Below are 14,920 nucleotides of genomic sequence, written 5' to 3'. Positions count from 1 at the left end.
TCATGATGCTGCTGAGGATCCTAACTCAGGTACCCGTATTTTAACAGCAATCATTTTACCCACTGAGCCAGCTCCCTCGGCCAAAAAGACATCTTCAGAGAGACGCTAAGAAAGCTGGTCTGCCAGTCTAGGCCCCATTACAAGAGAAAACGTCCATAGCAACTTGAGGGGTGAAGGTTTAATACAAAAAAAATTATTAACTATGAACTTTAAGGACTGTCAGAAGTGGCAATACAGCCACTACCCCTAGAGTAAAAGAGATTTCCCTAGAAGAACTGTTCCACCCAAGGACTGATCCAACTCTGCCTGGCTTTGTTCCTGGAGGGTAAATCCCCATGGATTTACACCAGCAGAATTTACTAGAAACCGCTGAGGATGTGAAGACAAGAAGGGGGTTAGAGAACAAGCCAAGGGTCAGAGAGGGCTGCTCACCACTGTGCACTTCTTGAGCTTTGCACTGGAAGGGATGTGTGCATGGCCAGAACCTGGTCCTGAAGAAGGTACCCTGTGGTAGGAGCCAGCCCTCAAGATGCAGAGAGTGCTACAGGAACCTGCCACAGAAGCCCCTAAAAGTTTATCCAAGTAGCACAAGCAGACAGGGAAAAGACCCTTCTGCAGGCCCTCACTTGTACCTGGCTTAGAACACAGCCAATGCAGAAATACAACACTGGCCAAGGACAAGGGAGTGGGCTTCAGGCAGGAATCTGACATTAGGCTAGAACAAAAAAGTAATTTCAGTCAGGAATCTAAACCTTAGGCTAGAACAAGGAAGTAGGCTTCAGACATGAAAATGACTTTGGGCTAAGTCAGGGAAGTTGGCTCAGATATTTAGGTCTTCCTCATAAGCCCTTAGAAACATCATGTGAGTGTTCTTGTTAGTGGAACTTTGTTTATTGCCTTGCTTGTTCTTTGACTATTTGTGTTTATTGTATTGCTTGTTCCTTGGCTATTTGCATCTATTGTATTGCTGGTTCCTCAACCTAGACATTAATACATGCATGTAATTTAAATGGTATAAAATTGAAAAGGAAGAGGGGGAATGGGATAGGGGGTTTCTGGGGAGGGGAATTCGGAAAGGGGATGACATCTGAAATGTAAATAAATAAAATATCCAAGAAAAAAAATAAAAGAAAAAAGAAAATTTCATTGAATTTAAGGAATTAGCAAACCCCCCCCCAAAAAAAAAAGAACACAGCCAATGGATCTGAACCCATTTTCACCATCTAGACAGTTAAGAGAGGATTTAGCACTGAGGCTGCTGGAGCTAGGCTCAGGACTAGATGACGCTGAAAGACAATTACATATATACTTTGTCTGAAGAAGCTTTCCAGCTGCCACAAACCCACCTTAATAAAACCAACAACTGAACTCAAACAAAAGAACAGAGAAAAACTGAAAGCAGAAGCAAGAACTGGACAAGAGAGATGTCACTTCTGTCCTCTGAATGCAGAGAGACACCTCCATCTTGTTAATAAATGCCCCTTTGAGGACTTAAATTAGTTTGAGCTAGTTTTGACCCTTGTCACAAAACCATTCTACTAAATACTAGCTGTTAATAACGTCATCCTCAAATTGAAGTCTTAATAACAATAACACACATACACACATATACACAAATACACACTCATACACACATGCACATTCACACACATACAACATATACATACATATTCACACATACACACAAATGCACACATACACACATATGCACATACTCTCACAAATATACACATAAATACACATACACATGCATACACACACATATAACACACACATGCACATAAAAATACACACATACACACAGATACATGCACACACAACACATGCACACATACACAACACACACAACATACACATATATACACACAACACACATAAACACACACATACATACAACACACACACACACATACACACAAACATCCTTTCCCACTGTATTCATTATTATGCTTGAAGGGTGAAGCTGAATTTACCTGTACCCTATTGTTAGACTTCGGCATCCAGCTTAGAACAGATAGCAGCAGACCAGACAGTTCCACGAGGGGGGGCGGTGTTTAGGGCAGAGGGCAAAGGTGAGAGAGAAGATGGGGAGGGAGAGCAGAGAGGTAAGGAATAGAGGCCGGCCATGACCATGTGGAGAGAGGGGGAAGGGAAGGGCGAGGGCACAGAGAGAAGCTAGAGGCAAGAGAGTAAAAGAGTAAGAGAGAGAGGAGGAGGCAAGCAGCCCCTTTTATAGTGGGCATGCCTACCTGGCTGTTACCAGATAACTGTGGGGAGGAGCATACCTGGGTGTTGCCAGATAACTGTGGAGGTGGAGTTTAGACAGAATACTAACATCTATAGTCCACTTTTCTGGCATTTTCTGCACATTTATTATTAGTAATGAATTTTTATAAAACCTAGAGATCAGTATTTTAATTTTTTACATGTTTTAATTTACTGTGTGAGCATGTACGCACCTGCGCATGTGTGCCTGCTGTGTACATGTGTGGTAGTCAGAGGACTACTTGTAACAGTCAGTTCTCCCCTTCCACCAGGTGGGGGACCCAGAGATCAAACTCTGGTTCACCAGGCATAGAGGCATTACTCTCTGAACCATCTAGCCAGCCCATAAGATTTCCTGTTGGCTACACACACACATACACACTTATACGTGTGTATGCAGTGTCTTACAAGGAGATCATTAAAACCCATCTGATACCCTGCATAAACTTCCCACCATCTTCTTGTGTATGCCTGTGCCATTCACAAGACAGGCCTGGCCAGCATCTGCCTCATTGTCTTTTCATGGAGCTGACTGAGGGGCAGCTTGCTTTGGGCTGTTTCATATTATTATTTCGCATTATGGGGCCAATTCGCCAGCTTTGTTCTTGGGTCTGCCTCTCCCTTTCATTTATTTTGCCCCTAATCCTGGAAGCAGAGGAAACACTTGCCCCATGGGTGTGAGCATCTGCTCTCCCCAGCAGCTGTTTGTTCCTGGGCCCCGAAGCAGACCTTTCCTCTGATCATCTGTTTTGGTTTGGAGAAGACAGCCCAGCTGCTTTCCATTTTAATAGAATTTCCCATGCTTTCAGCCTCACCAAGTTCTTGCCCATCTATTTCCTCATGATGCTGATCTATTTTCCTCATGATCCCAGCATCTCCTATTTTCAGGATGTCTGTCATTCCTGCAAGCCACCATCAGTCTTCATGTCAAATTACTCTTCTCAGGCTTCCTATTTTAGGACCCATTCACGGTTCTATTCTCTCCGGTAATTTCCTTTGATTTTTCCTACACAATCCTGTTTTATAGGATATGTATTTTTCCACCCGGGCAATAATTGTGAAAAGAATCCCCCTAGGTTAGGGGTAGGTTTCTCTCCACCCTGTAGATTTGGGACAGGCTTCTGTCTAACCTGTAGGTAGGGACAAGCTTCTGAGCCTGAGACCAGTCCATGGGAAACAGATTTTTAAGTAGAGTCTGTACACTGAATCCGTGTTCCCATAGCATCGGACTACAGCAGAATTCTCCATGTGCTCACCTAACGTTACACATCTTATGAGGCATACTAGTGCGCTCCTTTAATCCCAGCCCTTTGGAGGCAGAAGTGGGCAGGTCTCTGTACTTCAAGGCTAACCTTGTCTACATAGCAAGCTCCAGGACAACCAGGGCTTCATAGTGATACCCTGTCCCAGCACACACACTCCAAAAAATGCAGATCCCAGGCCTTACCCCAGAGTGATTGAGTTGTACAATCCCAATACCTTAAATCAGCATTCTAGAGAAAGTTTCCCTGAGTGGTACTTATGCAAGGGACAGCCTCTGTCCTGGGTGTGGAAGAGGATAGCTATACTGGTTGGTTTTCTGTATCAACTTGTCACAAGCTAGAGCCATCAGAGAGAAAGGGAGCCTCAGTTGAGGAAATGCCTCCATGAGATCCAGCTGTAAGGCATTTTCTCAATCAGGGATAATGGGGGAGGGTTGGATCCATGGTGGGTGGTACCATCTTTGGTTTGGTAGTCCTGCGTTCTATAAGAAAGCAGGATGAGCAAGCCAGGGGAATCAAGCCAATAAGCAGGACCCCCTCAGCTTCAGCTCTTGCCTCCACGCTCCTGTTCTGCTTGAGTTCCTGTCCTGACTTCCTTTGTCAAAGACCAATGATGTGGAAATGTAAGCAGAATAAACCTTTCATCTCCCACTTGCATGTTGGTTATGGTGTTTCATGGCAGCAATAGCAAACCTCACTAAGACAATGGCCTGAAATTGAGAACAGTCTTCTATAAGGTTTCCACCCAGCCTGATGCTTCGGATATCATTTCCACATGAGAAAAGGGGACAGAAAGTCCTGTCTCTTAGATCACTACCATAAAGTGACTAATGTGTCTTAGATTTCCTCTCTGGAACTTAACTCTGGCTCCCATAAGGAGTGGCTGCCACAGGAGCACACAGTGTGCCATTAAATGACTAAGAGGGATGCTGGAATGGACCATAGCAGTGATTCACCCATCCCACACTTCAAATTCAGAGGACCACTGAAGTGAATGGAAACAAGCAGGATCTCAACAGCTGTGCAGAAGTGAACCATCGGAACTAGCAAGAACAGCAGCACCCCACCTCACTCCCGAGGCAATACAAGAACAGTTTAATGAAGGCATGGCTACGTTAGACTTGTGTGATGGCTAGTAACACGGCAACAAGGCTGGGCTGAGGAATACCCAGAGAGCATAGAAAACCGTAATTTTGGAGGTGTCTATCTGGGACATTCAGAATCCATTCACTTGAATTACTAGGCTGAGTAACGATCACTCTCACCATGGAAATGGGAATCTTACAATCCAGGAGGGCTTGAAAAGAACGAAGCAGAGGAAGGACAAAGTTCTCTGCTCAGCTGGCCTACTCATGTGTCAGTCCTCTCGGTCTCAGCCCTCCTGGTTCTCAGTCCTTCAAATCAAGACTAGACCTGTGCCATCAGCCCAGCAGATCTTGAGGCTCAGATTTGAACTACACTAAAGCCAGACTTCCCACAGGCTGCACCTAACCAGTGTCTGTTTCGGTGAGGAGTGGCAGTTACAGTCCCGTGGGATCTATGGATTCTTCTAGTGGGTAACTTGACTGAGGACTCCCCAGTGGCCTTGAAGAAGTCCTTTGTAGAAGTTCACTGCTACCGTGGCCACTTCTGCTCAGCCCTTGCCCCACTCAATCTTTCCTTCAGGCATCACAGTGACAGCTGTCCAACCTGCTCCAGCTCCCTCCCCGTTCTGCCTCATAGGCCTTTCCCCTAATAAATCCATCATTCCTGTCAGTGTCTACAGAAGGACATTAGTGGAAGGGCAGACCAGCCCCTAAGCAAAGAAAAATTGCATCCATCAAACAAAGGAGACTTTATTCAAAACTGTTGCAATAAGGAAATGAAGTTGAACTCAACTGCAAACATGACAAAGACCAGTGGAAATTTGTGGCCAAGTGTTGAGGTGAGCAATTTTCTCTGGTGGAAAATTACCAAGAGGAACTCAGTTGGGTATCGAGACTGAAGAAGTGCCCTGGGTGGATGCTGAGGGTAAGGAGGCCTTACCTGTGGTTACATTGAGTTTTAACTCAGATGAAGCCTAATCAGAAAGTGGCCTCAGAGGAGCAGGAAGGAAGTTAGGTTGACAGAGTCTTAATAACAACCCAAGGCAAGACGATTGTCCCATGATGCCAACCTCCGCCAAAGGGTTGGTGAGACAAACTTTGAACTGAATGTGAAATTTAAGACAAGTTTGAAACAGGGTCAATGACAATAACTGCAGAGTTATAGAACTGGACAGTGATGCTATTACTGGACCCCACCAGAGAGCAAGTGGAAGGAGAGCTGGTCAGAAAGGCTTCCTCTGTAGAGTGATCAGGATAATGGACCCCATTATTCTGATGTCCAAGAGCTCCAAGCTATTTGACTTAGGAAGGGGGTGGGCAGATTTCAAGAATCCTAAGAACTAAGCCTCTGAGCTGGAGGTTCACCAACTTGCTGTCAGAATAACAGGCAGAATTCCAGGGTACCAGCAGGGTCCAAAAGTATTAGAGGCTAGATATTGGCCCAGGTGAATGACATCCATGCCTTTTACAGCACTTTCTACATACATGAGAATTCAGCTCCCAAAAGACTCAGCTCATAAGTAACATCTCCCCTTCCTGTTTCCAGGGAGAAAAGTTGAACCCAGGAAGCAACCAAACCCTGAGGGGCAGAGAGGCATCAGGTGCTTGTGTGAAAGATGGTACTTCAGTTAGAATCTCTAACTCCAAAGAGGAAGCCGACAACCACTGCTTAGCATGAGCTGCAGCCCCCAGCCCAGGAGACTGCAGGCCTGGGGTTCCGTGCAGGACAGGGAAGCCAATAACACTGACACACAGGTTACCTGCTATGCCACTGTTCATCCAGTACTCCCACTTATCTAGAACTTGCCTTCGTGTTAATGTCACCCCATCCAATTCAGGTCCTAAAACAAGATGTGACTCTGACCCCTTAAGTGGAATGGAAACACCACCAGTCTCCATGAGCTATTTTGGAGACTGAGATCATAATCAATTCTTCCCTAAGACTTGTTTTTAAAATGGTAAGTTGGTCCTATGCAGTTGATGTAACCAGAGATAACTTCAATCAGTCTAAGACAGCTTAGACTTTTGCTCCTGCATTTACACACACACACACACACACACACACACAGAGAGAGAGAGAGAGAGAGAGAGAGAGAGAGAGCGAGAGAGAGAGAGAGAGACAGAGAGAGACAGAGAGACAGAGAGACAGAGAGACAGAGAGAACATACCTCAAAACCTCTGCGGGCTGCCCCCATGTAGCCTGTGTGCTCTGGACCCCGTCCATTCACCCAGCTTCAGACTATGGCTCCTCTACCTCCTCATAGCTCCTAAGTGACAACCCCTCCAATGCTTGTCTCCACAGGCAAACTTCAGGCCCATTTCCAGCTGATAAAATTTGGTCGCTGATGTGTGTATTTCTTTCTTAATCATTTAGCATGTATGAATTGTTACCAGCTTTATTAGGTTTATATGTCTTTATTTCTATTTGTCACCAATAATGTATTTGAGTGTCACACACTTAGCCCATCTTCTCCACAGTTGCAGTTTCCCATGGTGTGTTATTACAGCTAACTGGCTACCTATGGAAACATCAGCTGCTACTGTTGAGATTACCATTATTACCGAGTGTCTGCTACTAAACAAAACTCTTTTTTCAAAGTGCTTTCTCAAATTAGGAATTTTTTTCCCCAAGACAGGGTTTCTCTGTATAGCCCTGACGGTCCTGGAACTCACTCTGTAGACCAGGGTGGCCTCGAACTCAGAAATCTGCCTGCCTCTGCCTCCCAAGTTCTGGGATTAAAGGCATGTGCCACCACCACTGCCCGGCTAGGAATTCATTTTTATCCTCATGCTTTCCATGGGCCTTTTATTTCTAATAGCACATAGAATAAAATCTAGATCCTGGCATGTTGAATAATTTGCCCAAGATCACAAAGAAATTCCCCGACAGAGGCTTAAAATCTGCCTTTTGCCTTCAAATCTACACCCAGCAGGTCAAGCAAAGCACGTGAGTGAGTGTACCCACTGTGAGTCAGAGGAAGATAAGAAAGGCATTTAGTCACAGGAGACTCCTTGAACAGAGAATCTGAAATGGACAAAGGGGAGAAAATGCTAGGAAGAAGACAAGTCAGTGAGCAGCAGGAGGCTCGTCTCCTCTGTACCACAGAGGCTAAGCAGAGTGGGCGAGCAACTGATGGGTGAATCATAAAGAATGCTGGAGAATATGGTATATTCAGGTCTCACCAAAGGGAGTTTGAGCTAACTCCCATCGATCCATCAATCCGTGCCTGAGTAGATAGTATGAGTTTTTTTTTTAAAAAAAGAAACAGAAACTCCCTTTTTGTGGTTGTTGTTGTTATGGTTAGTTTGACTTTGTGTGTGTGCGTGCACACATGCATTGCATGTGTATGTGGTGTACCCATGTGAGTACACATTTGCATTCCTGTGCACACATGCCATGGACATGATTAGTCTTCCTCCCTCACTCTGGACCTTATATCTCTCACTGAGTGGGAAGCTTGCCATCTTCCCTCGGCTGACAAGCAAGTTCTCAGTATCTGCCTGCTTCCACCTCCTCTCCCGCCCCACCCCTAGGGTCACAGGCATGTGCAATCAGACATGGCTTTTTGTGGGCTGGAGATTCAAACTCAGATCCACATGCTTGCAGAGATTTCCCCAGCACCAGGTTTGTTTTGGGTTTTTTTGTTTTTAATATTAATAAAATTTTTAAACAGGTTCAAGCTGATAGTCATTCTCCAGTGGAAGACCCTGCTGACGTCCAGTAGTGCCCCACTCCAAGAAATGTGAACTCTAATGGACACAAAATATGTTATTTATTGTCAATTTCTGCAAAGACACATTTAAGCAACAAAATATACATTTTCAACCTTTTAGAATTTGTTTTATACATTAACAAATACAATGTGCTACCATAGCAATAAATTAGATGTACACTATTTACATCACATAGGCATCAGAGTCTACAAATCACTCCCCTCACTGAGAGGAAGCAAAGAAAAATCATCGTCACAGGGGTCACTTCCAAACTACACTTCTTAGGTTCTACCACATGGGCGTCTCTTCACATGGCGACATCGGCACCCTGGGAGCTGGAGATCAGGTGGGGACATCACAAGCTGGCATAGACCATAGACACTAAGGAATAGGAAGGGGAATTTCACCCTTTCAAGTGGAAATGTCACAGAACCAAAGACAATGGCAACTAATTCCAGTCTTACAGCCAAGCACACTGTCTGCTGGGGATGGTAAGGCCCAGGCCAAAGCCACTGCCCCAGCTGCTGCTCACTACAGACCGCCCTTGGCTCTGGAGGTTGTCTTCTTTCTCCCAAAAGAAGACACAGTCCAGCTGCAAAGGATTGGTGTGGGCAAGCAGCCTGTGGTGAAACAGACAGGAGAGCTAGGTAAGATGCCTCAGAAGCCCTCTACCCAGCGGGCGGCAGGATCAGCCTTGTTCACTGTACCCACCTGTCCTTGCCTTTCTTTGATTGAGGGATAACTAGAGGCTGAGGAGGTAGCCTGGGGGTCCAGAGCATGGCTAACTAACCTGGTTGCTGCTGGCCCAGAAGCCATACGCTCTATCTGAACCCCAGGTAACACCCACACACACACACATCCACAACACGGCTGTCTTTGCAGACTGAGAAACAAAGGACAAAAGGTAATGTTTGAGTTGGCACCTTAAAGGGTCAAAGGAAAGAAAATGACACTGGCTGTGCCCTGCCTAGTCACCTGATCTGGGCTTTTATTACCTATCTCCATTTTAAAAACTGGAGAGGCCTGGGCCTAGACTCAGTGGCAGGGCACTCACTCAGCATGGGGACGTTCCCAGCACCACAAAAAAAAAAAAAAGAGGAAGGGAGGATAGAGAGAGGGAGGAAGAAAAGACAGACCAGAGAATCAATTCATTTTATCACTTTTTGTCCTGATTTAGAGCAAAGAAGTCAAGGGTAGCTAATAAATTTGTGTCTGGGTAACTTTGCCCCAGTCACTGAAAACCCAAAGAAGCACTTGATTGCAATCCCTGCCCGTCCATTTCCTTCACCCAAGCCCCTGGGTCCTCACTGACCAAGACTTCTCATGCTGGAAAACAGCAGAGACTGAAGCCCTATCAATACCCTCCAGCCCCAGCACCTCCCTGCCAGTGCAGAGACCCCAGCTCCCAGGCTTCCTCAAAACCCAGGCTCCAGGAAATGCAACTGCTTGCTGCACCCACAGTAAGCAGAGTTGGTGTGCAGGAAAACCCAAGGTTGTTGTGGGCCTAGTGACAGCTTTGCCACTAGGTGGCTGTGTGGCCTCAGGCAAGTTCCTTCAGTTCCTCTGGAGGATGAAAGGGTCTGACGAGATGCAAATGGGAGCCAGAAGGACTGAGTATCAAATGGTGCCCTCCAAACCCAAATGTTTTCCAAGAATCACCATTTGACATTCATAATCGGACAGACTCTGGCTAAGGCCTCCCATCTGGAGCTTTCTCACATGGTTTGTATCAACAGAGCTGGGGGCATCTGGACGCCTACTAACACCTGCAAAACATAGTTTCCAGAGTTGTGACCAGGAAAACCCCTTGAGGAGGTAACAGTGGAAATGTCCCCCCAAATCCAAACAGAAACATCATCTACAGAAGCCCAAGTCACACGAAGGGGTCTCAGCAAGACTCGGAGCCCTAAGACTTGGTACAGCCATGAAAGGAAAGAGTGCATCAGAGTGTGGGAGGAACAGTCTCCAACCCAGAGGGCTGAGAAGAGGCTGGGCCCTGCCATTATTCTGCTCCTGTTAGGCAAAGAATTTAAGCTGGGCTGGCGGTACCTACTCTGGAAGCTAGATAGAGAGGCAGAAGCAGAGGGCAGGGGCATCTCATATCTTGCCCAGAGAATCTCAGCAGCAAACCAAGGGTGAAGACCACAGCCAGGGCCTCTCAGCTCCTCTGTATACAGTCACCCATCCCGTTCACTGGCCCAGAGGTAACGCCTGTAGGCAGAGTAGCCAAAGCTTATAAGGTTTCCAGACAGAATGGGACAACCTGGAAGCCCCTGAGAGTCCCAGACCATAATGCAAGATAGCACAACCACCAAGAGGGTAAAACTGTCCAACACAGAGAAGGGAGCCAGAGTCCTGTAATAGTTTCAAAGAAAACACAGTTTGACCTTTCAAGTTCAAGCAGAAACCTGCCAGCAGAAAACTGCCAGAATCCACCCGCCTCCTTCCAGCCCCGGGTGCCACTACGCTGGCTTTTAATAAAAGATAAACAGATACTCTGTTGACCTTCTAACTAGAACAAATCTTACCAGACTAGTATTTCATGTAAGCAGGTTTCTCTAGTGGAGTGAGGGGAGAGTGGAGAGCTCCCCCTCCCCTGGCTGCACATAAGTGCATGGGGGGGGTTGGAGGGTGAAGGATCAAAATTGTGCTCGGATGACAAAGGCAGTGGGAACACAGTTACAATACCAGCCCAAAGGCTGTCCCACCCTTCTGTACTTTGGCTTGGGAATAGGAGCCTATGCAGACAAAGCACTTGGTTGGAAATCTTGTCATCTGCTCACTGAAACAGGAGCCCAGAACTGAGCAGCCCTGTGCCACAGACCTATGTGTACTTAATGGGGTGGATCTACAAGTGCCTGCTGTGTAGAGCCAGTGTTTAGCCTGGTGGATGCTCTACTCCACACCCGACAGCAGAACACCCCTGCAAACCTCGAAGGCTGAGGAGCCAAAGACAGCTCCTCAGGATGAGCCGGCTCACCCAGAGAAGGTGGCCATGGCAAGGCGTACAGATGGCCTGTGGCTTAAAGTGTGGGCTCGTGGAGTCTGGGCTTCCAGGGGCCCTGAAGATGGGACAATGGCCTAGAAACCTGCAGTTGACAATGGAAGGAAGAAGACTGGGGGACTGAGCCTAGAAGCAGTCCCTGGGCAGTACTGGTCCCCTCACAGATGACAGGAATACAGAGGTGGAAGAACACTGTTTTGTTTCCAACACTAAATTCAACCACCACACACTAGACTGTCCAGAACTTGCTAAGTCGCCCTCCACTACATCTCTCCCCTCTCTCTCACCTAAGAGATGGCTTAAACTATGTCTTTTCCAAATTCTCACAAAAGTGGAGACCTGAACCCCTAATGAGCCTTCTCACCCAGAGGCTCCTGCACCGGCCTTGTGCTCACCCTGGACTCCACACTCCTGGCCACCCACTACCAGGGCTTCTCCAACCAGAGCAGCAGCTTGTGTAGACTTAGAAAGGAAAAACCTTGAGACTACAGTCAAGGGAGCATGCAGCCGAGTCCTGGAACACCTGTCTCTGACTTGGAGCTTCTGACCCCTGAGCCTCCTGAGGGGATGCCGGCAGCAGGGACAGAGCTCCCTAGGCCTGGCAGATGTGTCAGAAATGCAGTGAGATTCAACCTGGAGGATGTGTGCTGGGGTATTCCTGGAAAAGCAGCCCTTCTGCCTTGTCCAGGAAGGCACTGCACTGGGACCCAAGACAGAGAGTACCCACCCACCATTCTGCAGTTACCTCTGCTCCTCACCACACAACCCCCTCTGTCTCTAGGGCAGTCGAGCTCCCTAGCTTCTTGCTGAGCCCCCTGAGAACTCAGAGTCCCCCTTGCCCAGATCTTTTCCTACATGTAAAACAAGATGCTAGTTGACTCAGATAGCCGGTCACATCAGGAGGTCAGAAGTACAGGCTGGAGCTTTCGGGTCTGGAGAAGGATCCGGCAAGGTCATGGCCAGGTCAGGATGTGGAACAGACAGCTGGCCTGCTGAGCAGGTGGCCAGTGAGACAGCAGGCCTAAACGGTCAGAGTAGTGGATGGCACCCCCAAACTGCTGGAATTAGGAGCCTTCTGTAGGCCAGAATCCACACTTCCCTGAGAAGATAAGGAAGGGGAGATGAAGAACAAGCATTGGGTAAAAGAGAGATTAAAAACATGCTGGAGTCAGAGTGGAAAACCCGCTTGCCCGTGGCTACACTCAGGACAAGGAGGCTGCCAAATACAAGGGGCCTGGACTCAGCCCCAGAAGCCGTGGGTAAGCATTGTGCAACAGAAGCATCCACAGTCCCTCATAGGTGGAGGAGGCAACATCACACTCCCATTTTCTCTTCTGTTTTCTCATATATGGGTTTAACATAAAGTGGGCTTAACTGTACCCTTCGTCTTGGTCCCAACTCACTCATACTCCAGGGGACCTCACTGAGTAGATGCAGGCCAATGGGTCTCGGGTGACCTCACTATCAGGAGTTCACTGGTGTATCATGCCAGGAGCAGAGACCACCCTGGGGTTGTCCCTCATAACAATGCTTGGGTAGGAGCATCTCGTGTCATAGGGGGAAGACAGATACCAGCCTGGGCCTTGGCCAAAAACACAAGGAGAGATGCTGCCTGCATGAAAGGGAGGGGTAAACTGAGGAATTCCTCCCTCCCGGTAAGGAAGTGAACTCTTAGGCTACTTCCCCTAATCAGCTCCATCCGGCCTGGGAATCTACCACAATGCCTCTGGACAACCCTTCCCAGCCACTGTTCTCAGCCTCTCCTTCCCCACGAAGGCCTGGAGATGTCCATCAACAGTAGTCCTCCATGTTCCTCAGCTGACTATCTCTGGCTATTCTCAGGCCATAAAGCCATAGACACTCTGACCTTAAGGGAATATTCCCCTATCATGGCCACAGTAGGACACTCACCTTGGACAAGGGAAGGTCTTCACTTTCACATTAGTGACCCTGTGTAAGACATACACAAGAATTTTTCAAAAACCAGACAGTAGCCTCCACCTGCAGCTTCTGTGCACTTGACTCTTGGCAATCAGAGTTCAGGAAGGGACTTGGGCTCCCAGGGGACAACATCTCACTCTGGGGATGGCTGTGTGCAAGAATGAGGCTCTACTGTAGGAGGAGTGGCAAAGGTGGCTGGAGAGCTCCTACCCTGATGTCTGTACCAAGTAAGGACAGAAACCATCACCCCAAGATCTGGCAGAGCATGAATCTCTGACTGTTTCAAGGGATCCCCATGAGCACTCTCTAGGTGCTCTCTCCTCTCTCTCTCTCTCTCCCTCTCTCTCTCTCTCTCTCTCTCTCTCTCACTGGAAAAAGTCTGGCTAGGAGGGGGAGAGCTGGAATGTGGGGTGTAGGGCTCTGCGGGGCCCTTCCTTAGATGCCCACATCATCCTTACCGCACTGGAGCTAGCATGGCTGAGTTTATCAAAGCGGAATTTCAGGTTTGACCTCGGGGAGTTTCTGCTTTTGGCATCTAAGAAGAGAAAAAGGATATGGAGCTTGAGGGGTTGTTCTAGCAAAGTCAGAACACTGAATAGGGAAAGAAGGCCTCAACCTCTCCCCAAAGCATGCCCGCTAACAGGTACCCACCTGTCAGAAACAGTACTCAGACTCTGAGAAATGTTGTACCCTACTTATTAAACACAGGTCACCTTAAATATTTTCAAAATTAAATTATGGAAGCTCATAAGTAAACAAGCAATATTCAAGGAAGATAACGGATATTCAAAATTTGTCACTTCCTCGTTATATTATGGTGTTTTGCTTTAATCTGTGCCGTTACATCTGCTGCATCCTTTTATCAGAAATTGGTTAAGATGGTAGGCTATGCATCTCTGCTCAACACCAAGCTCAGGGATGTAATGCTGGTGGCTTGAGATCAAGCTCAATAAAAGTATTAAGACTACTGAAGGTGGCAATGTCACAAATCTGGGCTTGGCTTATGGTTTTGTTCTCTAGATTTAAGAAACTAATGGAAGGGCTGGCAAGATGTCTCAGAGGTTAAGAGCACTGGCTGCTCTTCCAGAGGTCCTGAGTTTAACTCCCAGCAACCACATGATGGCTCATAACCATCTGTAATAAAATCCAGTGCCCTCTTCTGGTGTGCAGACATACGTGTAGGCAGAACACGGTATATGTAATAAATAAATCTTTTTTTAATAAAAAAAAGAAAGAAACTAATGGAAAGTAGTAATAAATGAACTAACTTGACAACAGGTTGTGCCCACCGCCGCTACACTGTGAAGACCAGCGTGGGGACCACCTGCTCCCCAGTGTTGGGAAACTACTACCAAATTCAGCAAAGAGGCTGTTTGTGTCACCGACAAACAAATGCTGTCTTTCTAATGCAAAATGTCAATGTAGGCAATAATATCCATCAACACCCACATGGCAACCAGATTTGACTGTCATCTGCAGCCTTGTACTGGCTACACAAACCAGAGTTAAGTATCACTGAAACTGTCCTATGAGAGTCTTATAGACAGAGGATTCACAGTAAAATATACTAAAAATTTTGCCATTATTTTCAAACTGTGTTTCAGTTGGTAATGTTGGCAAAGTTTACCATGTCCCCCCCCCCCTCTCTC

At 47.0% G+C, this 14,920-nt stretch overlaps 1 protein-coding gene across 3 annotated transcripts in view; it reads right to left on the bottom strand.

Moving 5' to 3' along the window:
• Nucleotides 1-8,361: 8,361 nt before the first annotated feature.
• The window catches only part of Rap1gap2 (RAP1 GTPase activating protein 2), a 183,708-nt gene continuing 177,149 nt past the window's right edge, over nucleotides 8,362-14,920 (bottom strand). For all 3 annotated transcript variants that reach the window (XM_028759252.1, XM_028759253.1, XM_028759250.1), the window contains 3 exons: nucleotides 13,730-13,806; nucleotides 13,242-13,280; nucleotides 8,362-12,429 (listed from right to left, as the gene is read on the bottom strand). In XM_028759252.1, the coding sequence (XP_028615085.1) occupies nucleotides 13,272-13,280; nucleotides 13,730-13,806 (86 nt within the window). In that variant the 3' untranslated portion in view covers nucleotides 8,362-12,429; nucleotides 13,242-13,271. The remainder of the gene's footprint in view (nucleotides 12,430-13,241; nucleotides 13,281-13,729; nucleotides 13,807-14,920) is intronic.

This window comes from Grammomys surdaster, unplaced genomic scaffold, assembly GCF_004785775.1.
Source record: "Grammomys surdaster isolate TR1022 unplaced genomic scaffold, NIH_TR_1.0 126278, whole genome shotgun sequence".
Classification (NCBI taxonomy): domain Eukaryota; kingdom Metazoa; phylum Chordata; class Mammalia; order Rodentia; family Muridae; genus Grammomys; species Grammomys surdaster.
The sequence above is the reverse complement of the archived record's forward strand: the minus strand, read 5'-3'. Positions and strand labels throughout refer to the sequence as shown.